Below are 24,896 nucleotides of genomic sequence, written 5' to 3'. Positions count from 1 at the left end.
CATCAAGACGAATAGATTGATATATAAAAAGTATAAATTGTATAAGAATTTATAGAGTTATTCACAATTAAAGCTGAAAAATTTGCATTTTTATCAAAAAATGAGTTCTTTCTGCAAAATTATGTTGCCGTATAAGAAAATCTTACTCATTTATTTATAAAATCTTATTCTTTGCACCAAGACGGATCGATTGGTGTATATAAAGTATATATTGTATTTAAATTTATAGAATTAAAACCAATTATAGACAAAAAATTTGCACTTTTAATAAAAATTCATTTTTTCTTAAAAATCATGTTGCTGTACAATAAAATGTTATTATTTATTGAAAAATAAATCAAAAATCTTATTCTTTGCATCAAGACGAATCGATTGATGTATATATTCTATTGAAAATTATAGAATTAATTACAATTAAAGTTGAAAAATTCACTATTTTACTAAAAATTTTTTTGTTTATTTAGATTTATTATATTACTGTATAAGAAAATTTTATTCTTTCTATTAAGACGAAAGAACTTTATTTTATAAATGTTAAATTGTATTAAAAATGATTTAAAAATGAAATATATTTATCGTTAATGTAAAATTTTTTTAATTGAAATTTATTACATTTTCTTAAATAATTGAATTTTGTTGAGAAATTTTATTAAAATAGTAGATTTTGACAATTTCAAATTTAAATAATTTTTAATTAAAGTTTAATTAAATTCTAATTAATTCTTAATTAAATTTTAATGTATAGTAAAATTTTAAATGTACATTTAAAATTAAAATCTATTTTAAAGTTTTTTTTCCTAATTTTCTGGTTTAAATATAATTAAAACAGTCGTTGATAAGGAATTGATTATGTAATTTGAAACCAATCAAAAAAACTCATAAATAACTTTTTAATAATGTATTTACGATCTCAAACTGAGTATTATTTTATCGAAGCAAATGCTGCACATTGTACAATTGTCAAAAATGAAAGAAGAATGAAAAAATACTACACAATATTAATGATTTGGGAAGATATTCTTGATAATTTTCGAAAGAATAATATAAAAATTATTTCCGAACACTTAATTTGATTTCGTCCAAATCATGAAATATTTTCTATAAATTCACCATAATTTGGTATTACTATTTTCGAAAAGAAGGAAGCTTGCGTATAAAAATTATATATCACCTTAAGGAACGAATTGATTACCGTCGAGAATTAAATATTTATTATATTTTTTTTGTTTGTTTTGGGAGTAAACTCCACAATTATGGCTGACTTGTAAATAAGTAAAAGAAGATACAAATTCGTTAACAATGATAATAAGTATAGCAAAAAAGAGAGAGAAAAATATTACAATAGGCTCGTTTACATTCGGAAAAAAATGCGCATTAGAAATTGATTGACGAAAATTATTTCTTTTTTGAAACGCTTACATTTTTTTTTTACTTAATTTTCAGGAAATAAAAACTAGAGGATTGTATGCATCAAAAAAATTTATTCGAAACTTGACAAAAAAAACAAAATTGTCCATCTATATTGACAGTAAAAATATTTCTAAAAAATATGAATAAAAAATCGTTTCGCACACAATCCGATAGTTTTCGCTTATTGACTATGTTTTTTTTTAATGAATTCAGAGACATTTTCTTATAATCTAAACGGTCTTAAGAATTGGATTGACTTTGAGCTGAAAATTGTATTGAAACAGAGCTTCATTTCTTTTGTGTGAAATATTTGTAATACTGAAGATCTGCTCTTCCTTTGCATCATCCAGTGACAAGATCTCTGACTCTGTTACTGGCCTTTTTCCTGTAATGATATTTATAACAAAAACTTTATAAATCGTCGATGGGAGATGACATTTCGAATTTTAGATTAAAAAATTTCGTCTCAGAATTATTAAATCGCTTTAAAAGAAATAAATTTTATAATATACATTTTGTTAAATAAATTTTCTCATTGTGTAGATATTTTGTTGTAATAATAATATAATCAGCCTATAATGAAAACAAAAATTATACCTACACATAAATTACGTTCTTTAAGGTGGATTTTTTTTGTTCACTTAATTCTATATATTATATTTATACTTATGTATATAAAACGAGAAGAATATTTTATACATTAATGATTATTTGATATGGGAAATAAAAAGAATAAAGAGAAATAAAAATTCGTGCCTGCAAACATTTTTTGTACAATTTTCTTGAAATTGGAAACGTTGGAAACAAATGGTGTGTAATTTAAATTAGATCCTATTATAAATATATATATATATATATATGTTTATTATTAATATGTTTGACCATATTTCAGAAGTTCTTTTTACAAAAATTTTTCGTAAATTGGCTATAATTTATTTTCATATTGACGTATTTAGAGCCTATAGAGAAAAATAAAATGTTGCATTATATTTCTCATTAGGGGTCGTCCATATACCACGTGGACAGTTTAGGGGGGAGGGGGGGGGGGGTCAATACAAATGTCCACGTGGACACAAAAGTTTAATTTTATATCTTTTTTTTCTTTTTATTCAACTTTATTATTAGATTATTATTAGATTGTGATCAGACAATATTTGTAATCCGAAATTTATTTAACTGTCAAAAAAACGCCAAATTCTTTTTTAATTTATATTACAAAATCATGCATTATCGTAAATGCACAAATATGAATATATGTATATGCAAATTTGACAATTAGGAATACAAAGCAACCTCTACAAACTCTTACAAATTCTAAAAAAAATAATTTCTATTATTGTTTATGTGAAGGCTTAAAGCTATTGGATTTTAGAAACTTTAAGATTTGTTACCGAAGAGATTAAGTATTTCTACTAATATAATAATTGAAGATATATTTCTGCCAAAGTCCTCTCTATAATACTAAAAATGGTATTTACCTATTTAATAATATTTTAAGATAATTTAATCTTTATTGAATTTTAAAGAAGTTTGTTATAAAAAAATTTAAAGAATTTTTTAATTGTATTTCTTATTAAATATCTTTTTATTATTCACTATTTTAAAATAAAAAACCCGATTGTCCACGTGGACAATCAGGGGGGGAGGGGTTCGTCAAAAATCCACGATTGTCCACGAGGGGGGAGGGGGGGGGGGGTCAAAAAGTGTCTAAAAAGTGTCCACGTGGTATATGGACGACCCCTTATTATACCAAAATTCACATTATTAAAATTGTTTATAGGTACCTATATTAAAAATAAATATAATAAAACCATTTTTTGCCCAATCACCTGGAAAGTTAATATTCCTTCACAATTATATAATAAAAATATTAATAAATAAAAAGTAAAAAAAAAGACAAAAATTCATGATAAAATTAAAAATTATACCTATAAAAATTATACCTATAGTTAATTAATTAAATTATTTATTTTTAAATAGGTATAAATTTCAATTTTTTTCACTTCAGATTGAAAATTTAAAAAATTCACTCAAGTACATAATTAATTATTATTGTTTATTATTTTCAAAATTTTTAATAAAATTCTTAGCAAAATTTCAATTATTTTCATAATTTATAAAATTTTTATCCAGAATTGAATTATTTTAAACAATTTTAATAAAATTCTTCTATACGAAAGGACACTGTCCGTAAATTTGTAAAATAAATAAATAAAATTCTTCGCTGAAATTCAATTATGTACCTACATTGAAAAATTTTGATAAAATTATTAATGAGAATTTAAATATTTTTAAAAAAATTCTAATTAAATTCCTCGAAAAAATACTATTTTCGAAAATTTTAATTAAATTCTTAGCAAAATTTCAATTATTTTTATAATTTATAAAATTTTTAGCCGGAATTCAATTATTTTAAAGAATTTTAATAAAATTCTTCGCAAAAATTCAATTATATTGAAAAATATTGATAAAATTGTTTATGAGAATCGAATTATTTTCATAATTAATAAAATTTTTCTCATGAATTCAATTATTCTAAAGAATTTTATTAAAATTCTTCGCAAAAATTCAATTATTTTGCAAAATTTTGATAAAATTATTTTTGATATGTATGTAATTGAATTCTTTTCATAAATAAGAAAATTCTTCGAAGAAATTGAATTATTTGCAAATTTTTTGATAAAATTCTTTGCAATAATTCAATGATTTTCAACAATTTAATTTCAAAATTGAAAACATTCAAAAAGAAAAATTATTTTTAAAAAAGTTGAGAAATAAAAAAGCAAACAGAAACAAGTAACTTTAAACTGCGAACAGATTACCGGAATACAACGATTATTAATGTAGATTATTTATTATTATTAATTTATAAATACTGTGTTGATAAATATTTTATTAATGTTAATGAAATTAATGTTAACAAACTTTATAAATGTTAATATAACTAATAGTTATAAATTTAAAAATATCTAATAAAAAATTTTTTTTTAAAAATTAAATATTAATTATTGAATTGAATTGAATTTATTGCAACGATTTTTATTACAAAATAATGTGTGAAAAAAAATTCTCTTTCAACAAACAAATTAAAAAGATTTACAATAATTTCCTCGCTCCTGTTTCGTCAAGATGGTTCCTGTAATTTTCATTATTAAAAAAAGAATAAGAAGCAGAAAACAAAACGAAAAAAAAACAAAAATACCTTCTCATTAATTGGTGAGAATGTATACAAAAAAGAAAATCATTTTATACACCACACTTGAGACATTGGCTGCTTCCGCATCTAAAATAATTTTTTTTTTCTTTTCCATCGTCGACGAGAAATAATATTATTGAAAAATCATTTTTAATTTTATAATAATAATAATAATAATAATAATAATAATAATAATAATAATAATAATAATAATAATAAGAAGAATGATGATGATAATAAAAATAATAATAACAATAGTAAATAATAATATCATACGTCTGTATTAATTTTCATATATATATATATATATATTAGAGGTGTGCAAAAAGCTCGAAACCCGAAGCTCGAGCGGGTATTTTCGAGCTTTTCATTTTTCGAGCCGAGCCGAGCCGAGCCTATTCAGTTCGAGCTCGAGCCGAGCTTATATATATACATATATATATATATATTATCTAAGTAAATAAGTAACGAGTTATGAATTAGACAATTCATATTCGAATACATTAATGTCTTATATTCTAAATAAATTAAGCAAGCAAATATTTTGTAATTAGAAAAATTTGAAAATTATTTCCCCACAATTAGTGAGAACAAATTATTATTATAACCTATATTTTATTTTCTATATAATTGACTGTGAGAAAATGGTCAAAAATAAAATAGCAAAAATAAGTTTTAAAAAAGAAAAAAAAAGAAATTTTATTAAATTTAAAGAAAAACAAAAAAAAATTTTCTTCTCCTTTTTTTAAATCTATTTTCGCCTACAAAAGTACAAAATCTTTTAAACTCAAAAAATACAGGAAAAATATATCAAAAATTATATTTATAAACCGAAAAAAGTCTCAAATCTGAAACTAGATATATATATATATATATATTTCAGTTAAATTTTTCTCAAGGTAAATTCAATAATAATATTCTAAACTTAAAAACAAATAATTATTCCGAATTAGAAAAAAAAACCAATTGAAAAAAAAGAAATTGAATCCAAATTGAATTGAAACTAAAATTCTAATTTCAATTTTAAAGATAATTTCCCCTCCCTTAAAATCTTAACTGGGTGGTCACAAGTTTTAGTTTATCAATTTCCCTGACAATTTACTGACATTAAAATTACTTTCCCTGACAAAATTCTTTTTATAGGAAAATATGAATGTTTACAGAAAACAAGTAAAATTTATGAATGTTAATAATTTCTAACAATTACAATATAACCCTTCCTGAATTCAATTATTATCTACAATTTTCAACTAAACTTCATCTCTGAATCAATTAATTTAAATAATTTTCCAAAAGTTCTTCTAGAATTCAATTATTTAAATACAAAAAATTAAATTTTTTTTAATAATTGTAACTCTAGTTTTTCAATTTTGAAAAATTTCCAAACAATTAAAATTTAGTAAAACCTTTTAAAAATAATTGAATTTTTGAAAAATATAAATAAAAATGATCAAATTTTTGAAGAATTAGTTTTTACAATATTTTAATGCAATTTTTCGAAAATAATTGAATTTCTTAAAAGAATTTTTGTATAATTTAAAAAAAGTAATTAATTTTTTGATGAATTTTAATTAAAAATTTTGAATATGATTGTTTTATCCAAAATGTTAAAAATAATTATAAAATGTTATTATTTTTGTATGTATTTGAATTCTTGGAAATATGTAATTGAAAATATTAAAAATATTGAATTTTAAAAAATTGGAAGATAATTTTCATTTTTAAATTTATCTTTAAAGATTTTTCATTAAAATTTTTGAGAATTCAATTATTTCTAAAATTTGCAATTAAAATTCTTCAAAAGTTGATTTTCAAAAATTGTAACAAAATACTTGAATTAAATTAATTATTTTCAATTAAATTTTACAAAATTTCAAGTATTAAAAAAATTTTTTATTATAGATACCTATATTTGAAAAATTTAATTATGTATGTTAAAAAGTGATTCAAGAACAATTTTTGAAAGATTTGTTTATAGTTATTTTTCGCATTATAAAAATTAAAATAAGTTGCACTTTTTTTTTTACTAAAAATTGGGGTATTTTGTTGCAATGTTTGGAAGAAAAGTCGAAAAGTCGTAATTTTTGAAAATAAGTCGAAAAAAGTCTCAATTTTCTTAATTTCCATTAAAAAAAATTTTTTCTTGACATTCCTCTGACTTTACTGACAAAAATTTTATTTCCCTGACTTTACTGACTTTATTGACATGTATTCTAATGCAACTCTTGATTAAAATACCCTGCTTAAGTAAAAAATGTCCTTTTACTGAAATTACAAATATTTCAATTTCAATTAAAGACAAACTTTTCATCCTTTTCAGTATTTTTTTACCAAATTTTTTGGTTTATAAAACAAAAATAAATGAAGAAATAAATTTTCTTTATCTAGGAAAAAAAAATGTTTTCTTTCAAAAATGGGAAGAAAAATATTGTATTTGTTCGTTTTTTTTAAATTGTATATTATTTCGTACTATATTTTTCAAGTGCAAATATTTTTAATTCAAGGGGTGGAGAGAGAGAGAGAGAGAGAGAGAGAGAGAGTGTAAAATAAGGGAATGGAGCACTATTTTCGACGTATTTCCGCCTTCTTCCTCAATCAGCTGCAATCGTCACCTGCTAATTTCAATTTATCTATATAGTGACTAATTATTATCATGGAATTCAAGAAGTACATATTATATTATGATAATAAGTCAACATGGAAAACAGACGGATATATAATAATGCATATAGCTAATTATATTAGTCAAACGCTATGAATTTTATGAATTTTCATGAATTTCGATATTTCAGGGTATTTTCTTATATAATTAGAGATATTAGAATATTAATCAAGATTCCTACAGTAAAAAAAGCAAACTTTTTTTTCTATAAATAAAGACAATATTTTTTGTTTTTCGGTAATATCGGTGAATATTCTTTTTTTCTTTCAGAGTCGTAATTTTTTTTGCTTTGTTTTTGTTTTAATATATGTATAAAGCGGCCAATAAACTGCATTTTAATGGAAACATTTTTTTTTTTTTACGAAGATGGATTTTCTGCAGACTTTTTAAAAGCTTGTCAACTGGAAACTTATCTGTAAATCGTCTGAAATAAATAATTGATTATTTTCACATATAAAAAAAATAAGACGTGATTTTGAATGAAAAAAAAATATCTATGCGTTCGTTTAAAAAAGTCCCTTCGACACCCATTGCTGTATGAGAATATTTGCGAGTGAAATAATCGATCAATTATTATAATTACAATAATAATACTTAAAAAATAGTACGGAATAAAATCGTTCAAGACACACATATGTTTATATAATATATTATACAATTATTATTGTTAATTGCTATTAATATAATAATAATAGAGTTTTTCCTGAAACGAGGTGAATAATAGACATCGAATAAAATAAATTTCCCTTTCTTTTTGTGTTACGCCGAGACTCAAAAGCCAATTTAAAATAATTTTTGGTTTAAGAATTTATGTAAAATAAGTATAAAATATGGTTGAAAAAATTACGTAGTACAATAATTATACTTAATTTTCGTAACATATAAGAAAAAGTAAAAAAGAAAAATCTCACTGTACAATAAGTGTCACTTTTTTTTAAATTGACTTCGATAAGCAGAATAAAACAAATTGAGATGATGTACGAGAAATTAAATTCGAAATTCGTAATTATGGAAATACTATCATTTAACCGTAGATTTTATTTCCTATTATCGTTTTTATTCATTTCTATTATTTATTTTTTATTATTCGTCTAATTATTTCTTTCTATATCTACTTAATAAATAAATACTTTAATAACCAATTTTTGAAATCGGTAAAAAGTAAATCGAAAAATTAAATTCGAACAACTTTATTAAATTCAAAAAAAAATCTTTTTTTCCTAACTAAATATTTTTTTTAAAGGATTACGAAAAATTTTAATAAATTCTTGGAAAGAATTCAATTATCTTGATAAATAACAAAATTCTTCTCAGGAATTCAATTATTTTCTAAAAACATTAATAAAATTCAATAATCAACAGTTTTAAATTCTAATTACTTTTAAAAAATTGAATAAAATTCAAAAGAATTCAATAACTTTCATAAATAATAAAATTCTACGCAAGAAATTAACTTTAAATGAATTTCACAAACAATTTCTCAAAAGAATTCAATTATATTTAAAAATATTGATAAAATTCTTCGCAAAAATTCAAATTATTTTTAAAAATTTTGATTAAATTCTTTATAAGAATAGGAAAAAATTCATTTATTTTCGAAAATTATTGATAAAATTTTTATGTAGTTAGATATCAATTATTGGAATTGAATTATTTTAAAAAATTTTAACAAAATTCTTCGCAGAAATTCAATTACAATGAGAAGTTTTGATAAAATTATTTATGAGAATTGAATTATTTTCATTCTTGCCAGGAAATCAATTGTTTTCAAAAATTTTAATAAGATTCTTGGAAAGAATTCAATTATCTTGATAAATAACAAAATTCTTCGCAGGAATTAAATTATTTTCAAAAATATTTCTTGATAGGAATTCAATTATTTTTAAAAAATTCAATTATCTTTATAAATAATAAATTTTTCCCAGGAATTCAATTATTTTAAAGAATTTTAATAATTATAGGAAATTGATTATTTTCAAAAATTTTAATAAGATTCTTGACAATAATTTAATTATCATTGAATATAACAAAATTCTTTTTAAAAGAATTCAGTTATTTTCTAAGATCTTAAAAAACTTCTGGACAATAATTCAATTATCATTGAAAATAATAAAATTCTTAGTAGAAATTCAATTATTTTCAAAAATTTTAATATAATTCCTGGCAAGAATTAAATTATCTAGATTGGATAAATGATAATATCTTTGCTAGGAAGTCAATTATTTTCAAAAATTTTAATAAGATTCTTGAAAAGAATTCAATTATCTTGATAAATAACAGAATTCTTTTCAAAAATTTTAATATAATTCCTGACAAGAATTCAATTATCTGGATAAATGATATTTTCTTTCTTTATCTATTTAATGAATAAATACTTTAATAATCAATTTTTTGAATTAGTAAAAAGTAAATTCGAAAACCCTTTTTGAATTAAAAAATGATCTAAAAAAATAATATTTTTTTCCAAACATTGAAAGAATAAAAAGAAAAACAAATTTTTTTTGAATCAATAAAAAGTAAATTCGAAAACCCTTTTTGAATTAAAAAAAATTATCTTTTTTCCAAACATTGAAAAAATAAAAAGAAAAAAAATTCAGTGTCAGATTTTTTATTTATTGAAAAACAAATAAAAGCGTAATTTTTTTTTAAAACTCTAAAGAAAAAAAAATGATTCGAAGTCACTTTTTTCCGAAAATTAATTCCAATCCATGGGAAGAATATTGAGGATTAACAATTGACAAAAAGAAAAAAAAAAAATACCAAATGTGATTTTCACAAAAATGATAGAAAACAAAAGGAAATAAAAATGATCGAAAAAATTTATTAACCTCATAATACAAAAAAGTAGAAAGTTCTTTTTCTTCATCTACACAAATATGTATTTGGGCATAATTTCGTATATAAAAAGATATAAATATTAAAAAAAAATACAAACAAATATTCATATTTATATTTTTTATTATATAATTTTCGATACGTAGAAAAATACGGGAGAGAAAAGTACAAAAACATTTCAAAATTAAACACGAGTAGAATATAAATTGGAAAAAAATAAATATAAAGTGTAGAGAAAAAAAATGACGTACATCATCTCAAATTGTGAAGAAGAAAAAATAATGTAATATTCGATTATAAACTTACAGTGATTATTATGTTTTTATTGGCCTTTCGCTCAGTTTTCGGAGTTTTGCTGTGGATAAGGATAATTTTGATATCCTGTTGGGAAAGACGGATTTTGTTGTCCTGGTTGTGGTTGACCCGCGGAATTTGCCGCTCCACCATAATAAGCAGGCGCACCGCCGGCATTCATTCCCGGATAATTTCCATAAGCTTGAGGAAATGCATTCGGTGTTGCGCTTTGTGGTCCAGCTGGTTGTGCCTGCATTGCCGGTTGCATTTGTGGTTGTGCCATTTGATTATTTTGCACTCCCATCTTAATAAAAAAAAAGAAACAATTAAACACAGAAGAAAACAATAATTTCTTTCTTTATTCAATTCTAAATATTTTTCAAATTCAATTATTTTCTTATTTATCAGTTAGGACTTTTCTAATATACAATTCTATCTATTTAAAAATAAAACTTTTAAAATTTCTGTCAAGAATTTTATTACTTATCAAAATAATTGACTTTCTGCTAAGAATTTTATTAAACTTTCGAAAATAATTGAATTTTTTCGAGGAATTTAATTAAAATTGTATTGAAAAAAATCAATTTTAAAAAAATACATAATTGAATTTCTGAGACATTTTTTTAAAAATTATGAAAATAATTAAAATTTTACCAAGAATTTTATTAAAATTTTGGAAAATAATTGAATTAAAATTGTATTGAAAAAAATACATATGTAATTGAATTTTTGCGAAAAATTTATCAAGTTATTAAAAAAATAACTGAATTCCTTTGAGAAATATTAAATTGAAAATAAGTGAAATCCTGCGAAGAATTATAATAAAGTTTTCGAAAATAATTAAATTCTTACGAGAATTTTATTTAAAATAATATCAAAAATATTTAAAATCTAATAAAGAGTTATGTCAAAATTTTTTTTAAATACTCGCCTAGAATTTTATTTAAATTTTTTAAAATAATTGTATTTGCCTGAAGAAGTTAAATATTCATCAACTTTTTAAAATAATTTAATTCAATCAAGTAATTTTTCAAACTATTGAAAGTAATTGAATTCTCGCCAAGAATTTTATCAAATTTTTAAAAATAATTGAATTTACGTGAAGAAGTTAAATATTCATGAAAATAAGTGAATTTTATAAACAATTACATCAAAAATTTTGAATTTTTGCAAAGAATTTTATTAAAATTTTTTAAATTAATTAAATTCTTTTGAGAAATTTTATTGAAATTTTACTGAAAATAATTTCAATCCTGCGAAGAATTTTATTAAACTTTTCGAAAATAATTAATTTCTTACGAGAATTTTAATTAAAATACCTAATATTAAGAAAAATATATTTAAAATCTTATAAAGAGTTATAACAAAAATTTTCGAAAACAATTGAATTTTTTCGAGTAATCGAATTAAAATTCCATTGAAAATATTTCAATTCTCATAAAGAATATAAACAAAATTTTTTGAAAATACAGAATTGAATTAAATTTTAATTATTTAAATACAAAAAGAAATAATTAATTATTTTGAAAAATTTGCAAACTGTACCTCTTCATTGTGTTTTTAATAACAAAAAATACAATAAAATTTACTGCTCAAGAAGAAAATTCTACCTTTCCAGCTTTCATTTGTGACTCAATTGCTTCCGCTTCCTTTATTTTTCCAATGCTTCGGTAATATTCAGCCCATTGTGCACTATAGTCGGCTTGTCCTCCATTTTGTGCAGCACTTTGCTGTGCTTGTGGCTGTGCTTGCGGTTGCTGTTGTGTTTGTCCTGCACCTGCCGCTGCTGCTGGATTTGGCGGATTCGCTCCTCCCCCTGAATAAAAAAACAAAAACAAAATTTAATGACCAAATTCTCTACGTCTTATAACAAAAAGAAAAAGACCAATAAATTTCTCCCTTTTTACCTCCTTGTGAATTAAGATCAGTTTTTCCTTGCTTCGCTTGTTGTTCGATCATCTCTGCTTCCCGATGCATTCCCAATGATCGATAATATTCTGCCCATTGTGCACTGTAATCTGGCTGTCCAGTCTGGGGATTTACTTGAACTGGCGCTTGATTTGGATTAGCGGCTAAAAATTAGTTTTTATATACAACATTTTTTCTTTTATTTGATTTTATTCTTTTACATATAAAATAATTAAATCAGTTTAGGACATAAATAAACTTCAATGATTGTAATTAATTCGAAAAGAAAATGCTTCTAAGTCGAATAAGAGTAAAAAATAATTTAAATAAGAAAATAAGTTTCTTACAAGGATCGCTCGGTTGTGGTTGACTAGGCCAAGCTTGATATCCTGGATTTGCGTTCCAACTTGGATTGTAACCAAGCGCACCTTGTCCTGGCTGTCCGTAAGGCGCTGCTTGTCCACCCGGAGCCTAAAAAACAATTTTCTTAATATAATTTCAATTTTAAAAGTGAAAACGATGAAAATGTGAAAAAAAACATAAAAACAATGAAAGAAAAAAGTAAACGAAGAAAAAACAAAAAAGTTAGTTAATAAAAACACGCACCATTCCCAATTTTTCACTAAATATTCTCTTGGCGTGTTCAACTTGCTCTGGATTACCGCGTATGATGAAGATCTTTTCATTTTCATTGCTCTGATTTCGCCGATCTAATTCGCAATGCGCTCCAGTTTGCATATTAATTTGTTTAATAGTCTCTCCACCTTTTCCAATGATAATTCCACATTTTGTCGAAGGTACTGTAAAGGTTGTTTCAACCTTATCCTGCATTGGACCACCGCCACCGCCCTGACGTCTGTCCCAACCTCCATATTCATTTGGCCGTCCACCGGCTCCAAATCCATTCCCACGTGGACCATTTCTTCCACCACCCATTGGATTTCTTCCGTCGTCTCGTCTCTGTTTTTGGGCAAAAATAAAACAAGTTAAATTTCTCATTCATTTCTCCCTTTAATTCATTTCATTGTAATTCAATTTCAGGGTTGCCACGCTTTTACTTATTTCAAATTCCCTCACTTTTCCAGGTTTTCCAAGTCTTCATTTTTATAACAAATTAAATTCTTCATAGGATTTCAATTATTTTTAATACAATTTTAAGTAAATTCTTCGAAAAATGTAAATAATTTCAAAAATTTTATTAAAATTCATTGAAAGAAATAAATGAACAATTATCAATTATTATTTTTAATAATTTTTGCAAAAGTTCCTAGAATATTTTCAAATCCATTTTGTTTATTACAACACAATTTTACGAAATTTTGATTATTCGTAAATTATTATTCAATTAAATATTTAGAAAATAAAAACTTTAAATAATTTCAACAACAAAAATTCAATTAAACTTTTTCAAAATTCAATTATTATCTAAAATTTTAACTGAAATTTATTTTTAAATAAATTTTTATTAGAAAATTCTACGAGAATTGAATTATTTAAACAGGTAGAAAAATAAATAATTTATTAAATAATTGAATGCTTTTTAAAAATTGAATTCTCATAAAGAATTTTATCAACAAATTTTTAAATATTTGAATTTTTTGACGAATTTCAATCAAATTTTCAAGAATAATTACATTTAATTTTACTAAACTTGGATTATTCTGACATTCTTCATTTAAATATATTAGAAATTAAAAACTTCAAATAATTAAAGAAAATTCCGTTAAACTTATTGAGAAAAATTAATTCTATAGAATTCTTAATTAAAAGTATGAAAAGTTCAAATTTATTTTCAAAGATTTGAATTTGAAATTCAATTTCAAAATTAATATTTATTAGAAAATTTTCCACGAGAATTCAATTATTTAACTATAAAATAAATATTTTATTAAACAATTGAATGTTTCTTAAAATTTAATTTTCATAAAGAATTTTATCAACAAATGTTTAAATAATTGAATTTAAGAATAATTTTTTTTTTAATTTTACTACTTTTGAAAATAATTCAATTTCTGCAATAATTTGTAATTGCTTCAACATTCAATGTTGTTTTAGTGTTTTTAACTAAAATTCTTCTATAAATCCATTATTTTTAATAAAACTAGTTAAATTTATATTAAAAAATTTAACTAATTTCAGAAGAATTTTAGTTTATAAAATTTTTTTTATATCTAGGTTTTTTATATTTCTAATTAAATTCATTTAAACTTGAAATTTTACAAAATTTTAAATCAAAATCTTCTGGAGTTCATCTACTTATGAAAATTGTAAACGCAATTCTTTTAAAATTAAATCAATTTGGCAATATTTAAGTGAAATTAGATTTCAAGAATAAACACAATAACTTTAAAAAAAAACAATTTTCCAGGATTTCGATCAAAATTCCCTGACTTTTTTAAAGTTTTTTCAAGGTTTGTAAAATTCCCTGACATTTCCAGGTTTTCCAGTTGTCCAGGTTGCGTAGAAACCCTAAATTTTTAATTTTTTTAAAATTAAATTAAATTTTAATTCAATTTTTAATTTTTTTTTAAATTTAATTTAATTTCAATCCAGTTTTTAATTATTTTTTTGATTTTAATTTGTTACAAGAAAAATGTTGAATTACCATTACGCTGTCAATGAGCTCTTGAATTCGTTGTCGAGCTTGTTCGACATTTGGAGCCTTTCCTGACAAGAGACATTTCCTATCGCCTGGACCGTCCTCTCTTCCCTGTTGGAATTGCATACGCGCGCCAGTTTCGGCCTGTATTTTCTTTATCATATCTCCGCCTTTGCCAATGACAACACCAACGGCAGCTCGCGGAACAAGAATCTAATTTTTAAAACAAAATTTTGCATAAAAATAAAATAAAAAAACAATTTCTATAAATAAAAATTTATTATTTCCAAAACAATTTATTTTTTCCTTACCTCAACACCTTCGCCATTTGGTGGTCCCGGATTAAAACCACCTGATCCAGAATTTCCACCGCTATTGTCATTGTTGAAATTACCGGGTCCTCCGGCTCCATTTCCACCTCGATCACCACCACCGCCACCACCACCACGTGGACCTCTATTAAACATTTGCATCTCCTTTTCCGCTATTAATTCATACACCAATGTCTTTGCATATTCAACTTTCTGTGGATCACCCGTAATTCTAGAAGAAAAATAATTCTAAATTAGAAACAAACAAAAAAATGAAAATTCGTCAACTATTGTCCAAGAGGAAATATTTTAATTCCCATACGTAAAATAAAAATTTACTTAAATTGTATTAAGTAGTAGAAATTAATAATTGTAGAAAAGTTTACAAATTTTTCATCAAACAAAAATATTTTTTTTCGTAAACAATTTAATTTTATATATACTTGAAGTTTAATTTAATTTTAGGTAACTCAATTCTTTAAGAATTATTAGTTTTCAAAAATCCTATCTTTGCAAATAATTCTCTTCTACTATTAAAAGAAATACATTTCTCTCAACTTCACCAAAAAATACTTTTTTTTAAATACTTTAAATTGAAAAAATAAATACATTAAAAATAAATAAACACTTGTTATTTTGTTGTAATGATAAAGTAATTCAAACAAAAGACAAACAGACTTATTTTAAATAATCGAAGCAGGTAACTGCTTAGTTAAGTTCTCACAATTTACAAATTATGTTAAGACAAGGTTAAATAAAAGTAATAGAAATCGACACAACAACAAACTCACAAGCACCGCTTTCGAAAAATAAATATATACCAAAGAAAAACTACAGAACATTTTATACAAGATGATAACATGATATAAAAATTTATTATTATTATAATGCATTATTGCACATTTTTTTTATTTTCAAATATAAAATTCAATTTTTCAATAATTTCGGCCTAAATATTTTTTAAATTCACTTGTTAAATACATAATTAATTATTATTGTTTATGTATTATTTTCAAAAATTTTAATAAAATTCCTGGCAAGAATTCAATTAACTTCCTAAATAATAACATTATTCGGAAGAATTCAATTAATTTATTTTTACAAATAATAAAATTTTTCGCAGAAATTAAATTATTTTCAATGCAATTTCAAAGAAATTTCTCCAAAAAATGCAATTATTTTAAAAAAAAAATTGATCAAATTCATCATCGCAAAAATTCAATTATTATTTTAAACATTTTTGATTGCATTCTTTAGGAGAATTAAAATATTTCCAATGCAATTTGAATTAAATTCCTAAAAAAAAATTCAATTATTATTGAAAAATTTTAATACAATTCTTATGTAATTAGATTTCAATTATTTTCATAATTTGTAAAATTTGTAGTAGGAATTTAATTGTTTTAAAGAATTTTAATAAAATTCTTTGCAGAAATCCAATTGAAAAGTTTTTATAAAATTATTTATGAGAATTCAATCATCTTCATAAATAATAAATTTTATCCCAGGAATTCAATTATTTAAAAGAATTTCTATAAAATTCTTCGGAAAAATTCAATTATTTTTATAAATAAAAATATTCTTGACAGGAAAACAATAATTTGTAAAAATTTTAATAAATTTCTTTGGCACGAATTCAATTATCTTGAGAAATAATAAAATTATTTTCAAAGATTTTAATAAAGTTTCTGTCAAAGATTGAATTATTTTCATAAATAATAAAATTCTTCGTAGAAATATTCAATTATTTTGAAAAATGTTGTAAGAATTCTTTTTAAAAAATTCCCTCATTTTTAATAGAGTTGTAATAAAATTCTTACCAAGATTTTAAGTATTTTCATAATTAATAACATTTCTCGAATGAATTGAATTATTTAAAAAAAAATGTTAATTATAACATTCTTATCTGAATTCAATTATTTTCAAAAATTTTTGATACAACTATTTATAAGAATTTAAATATTTTTAATATTATTATAATTAAATTTCTCGTGAGAATTAACTTATTTTTAAAGATTTTAATAAAATTTTTCCCAAGAAATTGAATTATTTTGAAAAGTTTGGAGAAATTTCTTTACAAGAATTCAATTATTTCAGGTTCAAAAGTATTAAAGAAAACAAATAAGAAATAATATAAAAGAAATATTTTTAATGGAAAACAATTCGATTAAATTAATTCAATTTAATTAAGGGTTTAATTAATTTTTTTAGTAATTATATATTTTGATAAATAAATTTAAAAAATATTAAATTGTACCAACTTTGATTATTTTTTTATCCTTTGAAGGAAAAAAAACAAAAATACAAACCTCAAGGGTTTTTCTTGCTCCTGATTCGGTCCTTCCTGAATAACAACCATTTTTGCACCCGACTTCTCCTGAAGATGCTTAATCGTTTCACCTCCTTTTCCAATGATCAAACCAACTTTTGGCCCGGGAATCATAATTTCAACAAAACCAGGATGACCACCCATCATTGGCGTTGACGATGGCGCCGGTTGTTGTGGACCTCCACCACCTCCTCCTCCACCTCCAAGTAATAGACCTCCTCCAACAGGCGGTGCACCAATGTTGACATTTAATTCACCTGGTGTTCCCGTTTCTGTTCGGCTACGTTGATTCACAATCGACAGCACAAGATCCTTCGCTCGACTGCAACAAACATACACAAACATTTTTTTCGTTAAAAAAGAAAGAAAAACAACAAAATAAACAAAGAAACAAAGGCAAAAACTAAATTATGAAAAAAAACACGACAAAATTGACAAAAAAAAAACAGTGATTTTGCAATTATTATTAATAAATTAAATATATATCAATATATATTAACAATAATTTTCAATTTTTTAAATATAACACACAATGCAAAAAAGACAAATATCTATTTGAGTTCAACAAGTGCAATTCAACAACTTATATACATAATTTTCTGATTTTTCTTTCAAAAATATACAATTATATTGTAATATAAATACACGAGAAACTTAAAGAGCCCTATTAATATTTATTTATTTCATTTTTTTTTTTTTTGGGGGGAAAAATCGTGTGTAAAGGTCACATTTTTCAGTAGACAACACATTTTTGTCTTCCCCATGCATATCCTATCCTCCTTCCTTCACATTTCTCCATAACCCTAGTAAAAGTAAAAAACTATTAGTAAATAAGAAATCACAAAAATTTCATCTTTCGAGGGAAAAAAAGAAGTAAACAACCTGTCCCGATTAATATTTCAAAAAAAAGGCGAATTCAAGTCATGTACTCACTTTCATGACGAGAATATGTATCAAAATATCGTGGATTCAATTGTTTTTACATATACAATAAAATATAAATATATATGTGAATTGTACCATTTTTTCAATGTGGAATAATTTATAAAGTGTATAAGAAATGTGACAATTCCATAATTTTTTCCTCTCAAATCGAAATTGAAATTTAAGAGAATTCTAACTATAAATTTCAATCATAATATTTAATTCCACTTAGTTAATTTAATTATATTTTTTACGTAAAATTAGTTAAAACAAAAAATAATCTGTCATTTATGATAATTAGAAAAAATAATTCAAATTTCATTTTGATTGTAGACAAAGGAAATAATTTTTAAAATAGAAAAAAAACTGCAAATTTTCAAAATTAAATTTCATTTCGATGAGAAACGGAATAAAATGACAACATTCTTCGGAAGAATTCAATTATTTTTATAAATAATAAAATTCTTGATAGGAAATCGATTATTTTTAAAAATAATAATAAAATTCTTCGTAGAAATTTAATTACAATTTTCAAAAATTTTACTATAATCCTTGGCAAGAATTTAATTATCTTGATAAATAATAAAATTCTTCTCAGGAATTCAATTATTTTTTAAACATTTTAATAAAATTCAATAATCAATTGGGATAAATTTCAATTACATATTAACTAACAAGATTATTTTGAAAACTTAAATGTAATTTTTCATAAAATTTTTAATTTAAATTCTTAAAAACTCCATGATTTTGAAAAAGTTTAAAAAAATTCTTCAAAAGAATTTGATTATGATTTTTAAAAATTTTAATCCAATTGAATGACTTTCATATCTAATAACATTTTTCGCAGTAATTTAATTATTTTCTATGCAATTTCAAAGAAATTTCTCAAAAAAATCCAATTATTTAAAAAAAATCGATAAAAATCTTCGCAAAAATTCAAATTAATTAAAAAAATTTTGATTGAATTCTTTATGATAATTGAATTATTTTCATAATATTAATAAAATTCTTTGCAGAAATTCAATTGTTTTGATATATAAATAATAATATTCTTGCCAGAAAATGAATTCAATTATCTCCATTAATAATAAATTTTTTCCCAGGAATTTAATATTATTTAAAAGAATTTTAATAACATTCTTCGATGGAATTCAATTATTTTCACAAATAATAATATTCTTGATGGAAATCAATTATTTGCAAAAATTTAAATAAAATTCCTGGAATAAATTCAATTATTTTGAGAAATAACAAAATTATTTTCAAGAATTCAATTATTCTTAAAGATTTTAATAAAATTCTTGACAATAATTCAATTATCATTGTAAATAATAAAATTCTTCGTAGAAATTCAATTATTTTCAAAAACGGAATAAGACACAAATTAATTTTCATATCGAATTTCGAAATAAATAATAACAATAATATTTCATATACATTAAAAAATATATATGTAATATAATAATTATTTAGATTTTAAAATATAATAATAATTGTTATTATTAATACAAGTATTTTATTTGGATCCGAATAATATTCGAATCAAATTATTTTGAGCCAAACTCAGATTTTCTTTCCCTTCAATATTCGAGATAAATTCTAATTTCAAATAAAAATTTCACCTAATGAAATTTTTTTTCGATTTTTAAATACAAATTCCCACATTTCTGATAAAAGAACAATATTTTTTAAAAGTAGAGACACAATTGAGATTATAAATTGTTAATAATTATTAATAATATATTAAGGAGGATAGCAGATTTGCTTGGCTCAATTTCAATTCTTTGTTTTTTCTTCGTGCTTAGAAAAATTATGTTACCACCTGTTGTCATGCTAAAAGCGTTTTTTTTACGTGTGAGTATTTATATACGTAAATATCTAATGAAAATTCCTATTTTAATTTCAAATAAAAACTATAGATATTATATAAATACAATGTATCAAAAATATATGTATAGTATATATATATATATATAGAGAGAGAGAGAGAGAGACAGAGAGAGTGAGAGAAAGAGGAGAAAAAATGAACATGAAAAATAGAAATTAAAGAGACGATATCACAAAATTTCAATAGTCTCATTAGAGACGATAGGATGAAAATATACAATTATTTTTTTTTTAAAGAAGGGATTAAATTTTCCTTTTTTTTATAGTAAATTAAGAGAAAAAAAATATGCGTTACTTGACAGCATCTCGCGATCCTGTTAGAGTGCAAATGCGTTCTGGTAGACCACCGCTTTCTGGGGCCATTTGTATTTTACATCCTGTTTCACTTTGCAACCTTGTTATTTGTTCTCCACCTCGTCCAATTACTGCAAAAAAAATATTTTCATCAATAAACAATTTTATGTACCTATATTTAAAAAAAAGTCGAATTATTAATTATTAATATTAACTAAAGCACAAAAACTCCTTTCTTTTTGAAAAAAGAAATTTTTTATTTTTTAAAATTATTTTTAGTATTATTTATTTCAATATTTTTTTTTCAATTCAATTCAATTCAATTCAATTCAATTCAATTCAATTAATTTACTAATTTTCGCGAATATAAAAGTTTCATAATAATTAAGTACCACAATTTTCGAGGCTGAAATAAATATTTAATTAAAATAGAATCTGTTTGTAAAGAAAAATTCTATTTAATTAAAATTCTTCTCTTTCCATTGAATTCAAAACAAAAAGAAAATAATCTAATTTAAAATAAAAAAGTAAATTGTTTTTGTTTGCCTTTTTGATAATGGTTATATTTAATGTTTTCAAACCTTTCAATTAATGAAATTCTAATTTAATCCTTTTAAGATTAAATAAATAGATACAAAAAATTAATAAAATCAAATGGTTTTCAATTAAAAATATTTCTATTATATTGCTTCGTATTTATTTCTTTTATAATTTTGAATCCGAAATAATTTAATTCTTATAAATTTAAAAAAATTCAATTTCTCGAGAAGAATTTATGTAATTAAAATCTTAAAAAAAAAAGTTAATTTTCATGAGAAATTTAATTAAAATAATATTAAAAGAATATTTAAATTCTTGTTTGTAAAGAGTTTTATCAAAATTTTTCAAAATAATTGAATTTCTGTTACAAGTTTTATTATTTAAAATTTTAATTTTGAAAGTAAAAAAAAAATTGAAAATCTACGAAGAATTTTATTATTTTCAATGGTAATTGAATTACTGTCAATAATAATTTTATTAAAATCTCTGAAAATAATTGAATTTTTGAAAATAATTTTGTTATTTCTCAAGATGACTGAATTCTTACCAAGATCTTTTAAAGAATTGTATTATTTATCAAAATAATTGAATTCCTTCAAAGAATTTTTTCAATATTTTTGAAAATAATTGAATTTCTGTGAAGAAGTTTACTATTTTCAAAGCTAATTGAATTATTGCCAAGAATGTTATAAATATTTTTCAAAATAATTGAATTCCTGCGAAAATTTATTAATATTTGCGAAAATAATTGGATTTTTTAGAAGAATTTAATTAAAATTGTATTGAAAATATTTCAATTCACATAAAGAATTTAAACTTAAATTTTTTAAATAATTTTAATTTTTGTGAACAATTTTATCAAATTTTTAAAAATAACTGAACTCTTTTGAGAAATTTTATTGAAATTGTAATAAAAATGATTGAATTCCTGCGAAGAATTTTATTAGAATTTTTCAAAACAATAAATAATAACAATAATAATAATAATAATAATAATAATAATCAATTAGTAAATTAGTTAATAATTTATAGATAATAAACATTAGTTTTATAAAAAAAACAGAACTCTTTTTTATAAAAAAAATAAAATAAAAAATACTAAGAGAATACTTAATTAATATTCGATACGTCTCGGTAAAGTTTGCAACGTTTATCATCAACGATTTAAAGAGAAAAAAAATATGTTTTCCATCAAAGACAATAAAAAATTTACATATTTTTTCCCCAAAAATTTATTTTGTAAATTATTACCCAAAAAACTAATTCTTGATACGAAAAATTAAATAAATAAATTTTTTTTCTTTCTTAATTAATTGATTATAAACGTGAACTTTCACCAACGTTACTCGATGGGATAAAATAACCTTTTTTTTCGTCTCAAAAATAAAAGAAAAAAGAACTTACTCAAGCCAACCATTTTGTCAGGAACTCTAATATCTTCGTTGCAAATACCACCCATGCCAACGGAAATTGGAGGTGATTGTCCGGATCTAGTTTGAATATTTGGATCTGTCATTGCCACTGCGGGACCACCACGAATACCAGCTAAAGGATCCGCTACTAGCGGTGCCATTTTTTTGGCCTCAGGTTCTACAAAAAATTCATAAAAAACATAGGGGATGCCGGACACATTTTTTTTTAATTCTAATTTCATGAAATTGTTTCTCTTTGATATCCATAGCAAGAATTAAATTCTTGTCTTTTATAAAAAAATTAAAATTCATATAAGCACAAAAATAGGTACGCAATTATCATATGTAAAAGAAATTGGCACATTTTTCAATAAATATACACATTACATTGTCAAACAATTCAAACAATAAATAAAATTCAATGATAAAAATAAAAAATGATCAATAATATACATGTACAAATCAGTATAAAAAAGCTATAATTGTTATTGTTATACAGTAAAATAAAATACATGGAAAATTCTAACAAATACATAATTATGTTGTATGAAAAGTTTTTTGTTTAACAAAAAAAATATACATATCCAAAATGAAATGGTGAAAAAATTGCATAGAAAATTATTAAATATAGTCACATTATTTCTATAGACATCTATATTTTCTATTTTCTATTTTCTATTTTCTAAATAGTAATAACTCTAAATAAAATAGACGCATGATATTATTAGAAACTATCGATATCAATTATAAATTTTTCCCATCAATATTAAATCTCATAAGAAATATTTCCGGGGGGGGGGGGATTTTTTTTTACACAAATTTTTACCTGCACTGTCTTCCAGTGGACGTTTTAATTTTCCATCTTGATTATTTTGTGTGCCTCCAGGATTGATTTTGGCTGCGATCTGTAATTTGTATTTAAAAAAGACATAACGACATTGGGTACATTTTTTCAATTTCCATTAAACTAATCAAATTTTTTTTCTACTACTAGAGGTTATAAATTGTTCCCCAAGAAATTTAGCAAGAAACTATCGTTTATTTCTAAAATATACGTAAATATTTCCAATATATCAAATTTTAAAATTAAATTCAAAAACTCTGAAAAGAAAATTATTATCTTATAGTAGATTAGTATTATTGTCAAAAAAAAGTAACAATTGTGTCAGCGTTCGTTAAATTTAAACAATATATACGCAAACATTGTTCTTTTTATTACACCAGCTTTGTTTGGAGCGGGACATCAATAACGAAAATGCTTCTTTCGGAAACATTTCGAAAAAGTCGATTTTTACGCCTCAATAAGACAAAAGGGAAATTTTTTTTCATCCGCTTCTGTATTTTTGTGCAAAAAAAAAAATGTCGGTCATTAAATTTAGGGTGAGTTTTTGTGTATATATATAGTATATATATATGTATGTATAAAGCGAAGGGTAACGTCCCGGATCGGACATTGGCTGTTGGCAGACATTGGCGCCCATTGAAAAGAGGACAGCGAATAGCCAAAAACTACGCGATTATGAAATTTTGCACGCTATCATTAAAAAAAAAGAAAAATGAGGCCGGTTTTTTCCTCATTCTTTTATTCCTCTTTTAATAGAAAATTTTATTATAAATACCTGTTTGGCGCGCTGTAATGCAGCGGCAAATGCCGAACTCTGAGAGAAATTTTGAGGCGGAGCGACCGCTGAATAATCATTCATGTTGAACCATGAAGGGGTTAAAAATGTTACAAAATAGTCTTTCCTCCGCTCAATGAGCACTTTAAATAAAGCAAAATTCGTCCGTTTCTTGAAGGAGAATCTTCTATAGCACAATTTTCAATCACTATTGTTAAAAGAACTTTATTAATTACACTGCACTGTATATAAATCTGGTTTTCGAGCGAAAAGAAAAACCACCATTTAACGAAGAGAAGGCGCAAGCGTCTGCCATAAAATATATTCAACACTAGATGGGAAAAAGTATTTACACTTTTTTTTTGCTTATTAAATTTAGTTTTAGAAATTGACGCTAGTTGTATGACGCGATGGTGGTTTCCAAAAAGCGTCCACCAATCAGAATGAACTTTTTCTTTTTGAATATGCATGCAATTAATTTTCCTCTGATTTTGATTTTTTTTATATTTGATGTTTTTCTATTTTTGTCAACTTTTTTAATTTGATAATTTGGAAACAAATTTTTAATGTAACTATGTTGAAAAAATGAAAGAAAAATAATACGATTTTTGGTATTTAGAAAACAAATTTAAAAAACATTTATGAAGTGGTGTGTGTGAATTTGTCAGATATACCA

General features: G+C 22.8%; 1 protein-coding gene across 4 annotated transcripts; it reads right to left on the bottom strand.

Annotated features, from left to right (window-relative positions):
* Positions 1–883: 883 nt before the first annotated feature.
* On the bottom strand, positions 884–24,536 carry LOC122498716 (far upstream element-binding protein 1). Of its 4 annotated transcripts, none has more exons than XM_043606586.1 (13): positions 24,221–24,536; positions 23,428–23,506; positions 22,594–22,779; positions 20,651–20,780; positions 17,525–17,866; positions 15,216–15,447; positions 14,911–15,117; positions 12,912–13,265; positions 12,653–12,776; positions 12,305–12,469; positions 12,008–12,213; positions 10,410–10,701; positions 884–1,795 (listed from the first exon to the last, which is right to left on the bottom strand). In XM_043606586.1, exons 1-12 carry the CDS (start codon positions 24,302–24,304, stop codon positions 10,441–10,443), a joined length of 2,370 nt encoding a protein of 789 aa, XP_043462521.1. In that variant the 5' UTR covers positions 24,305–24,536; the 3' UTR covers positions 884–1,795; positions 10,410–10,440. The 4 variants fall into 4 exon arrangements, with proteins under 4 accessions (XP_043462521.1, XP_043462523.1, XP_043462524.1 ...); XM_043606587.1 differs by lacking the exon at positions 884–1,795 and adding an exon at positions 7,066–7,692; XM_043606588.1 differs by lacking the exon at positions 23,428–23,506.
* Positions 24,537–24,896: the final 360 nt, after the last annotated feature.

The sequence above is a fragment of the Leptopilina heterotoma genome, unplaced genomic scaffold (assembly GCF_015476425.1).
Source record: "Leptopilina heterotoma isolate Lh14 unplaced genomic scaffold, ASM1547642v1 Lhet_158, whole genome shotgun sequence".
Taxonomy (NCBI): Eukaryota; Metazoa; Arthropoda; class Insecta; order Hymenoptera; family Figitidae; genus Leptopilina; species Leptopilina heterotoma.
Note: the sequence above shows the minus strand (reverse complement) of the source record. Positions and strands in the feature narration are given on the sequence as shown.

Bases quoted from the DNA above. Each gene is read 5' to 3' on its own strand.
- LOC122498716 (XM_043606586.1), bottom strand. From the start codon at position 24,304: ATGAATGATTATTCAGCGGTCGCTCCGCCTCAAAATTTCTCTCAGAGT. The intron at 22,780-23,427 runs GTAAAAATTTGT...AATTTTTTGTAG, and splicing joins TCCACTGGAAGACAGTGCAG to AACCTGAGGCCAAAAAAATG. The intron at 13,266-14,910 runs GTAATTCAACAT...GCCCAAAAACAG, and splicing joins AGCTCATTGACAGCGTAATG to AGACGAGACGACGGAAGAAA.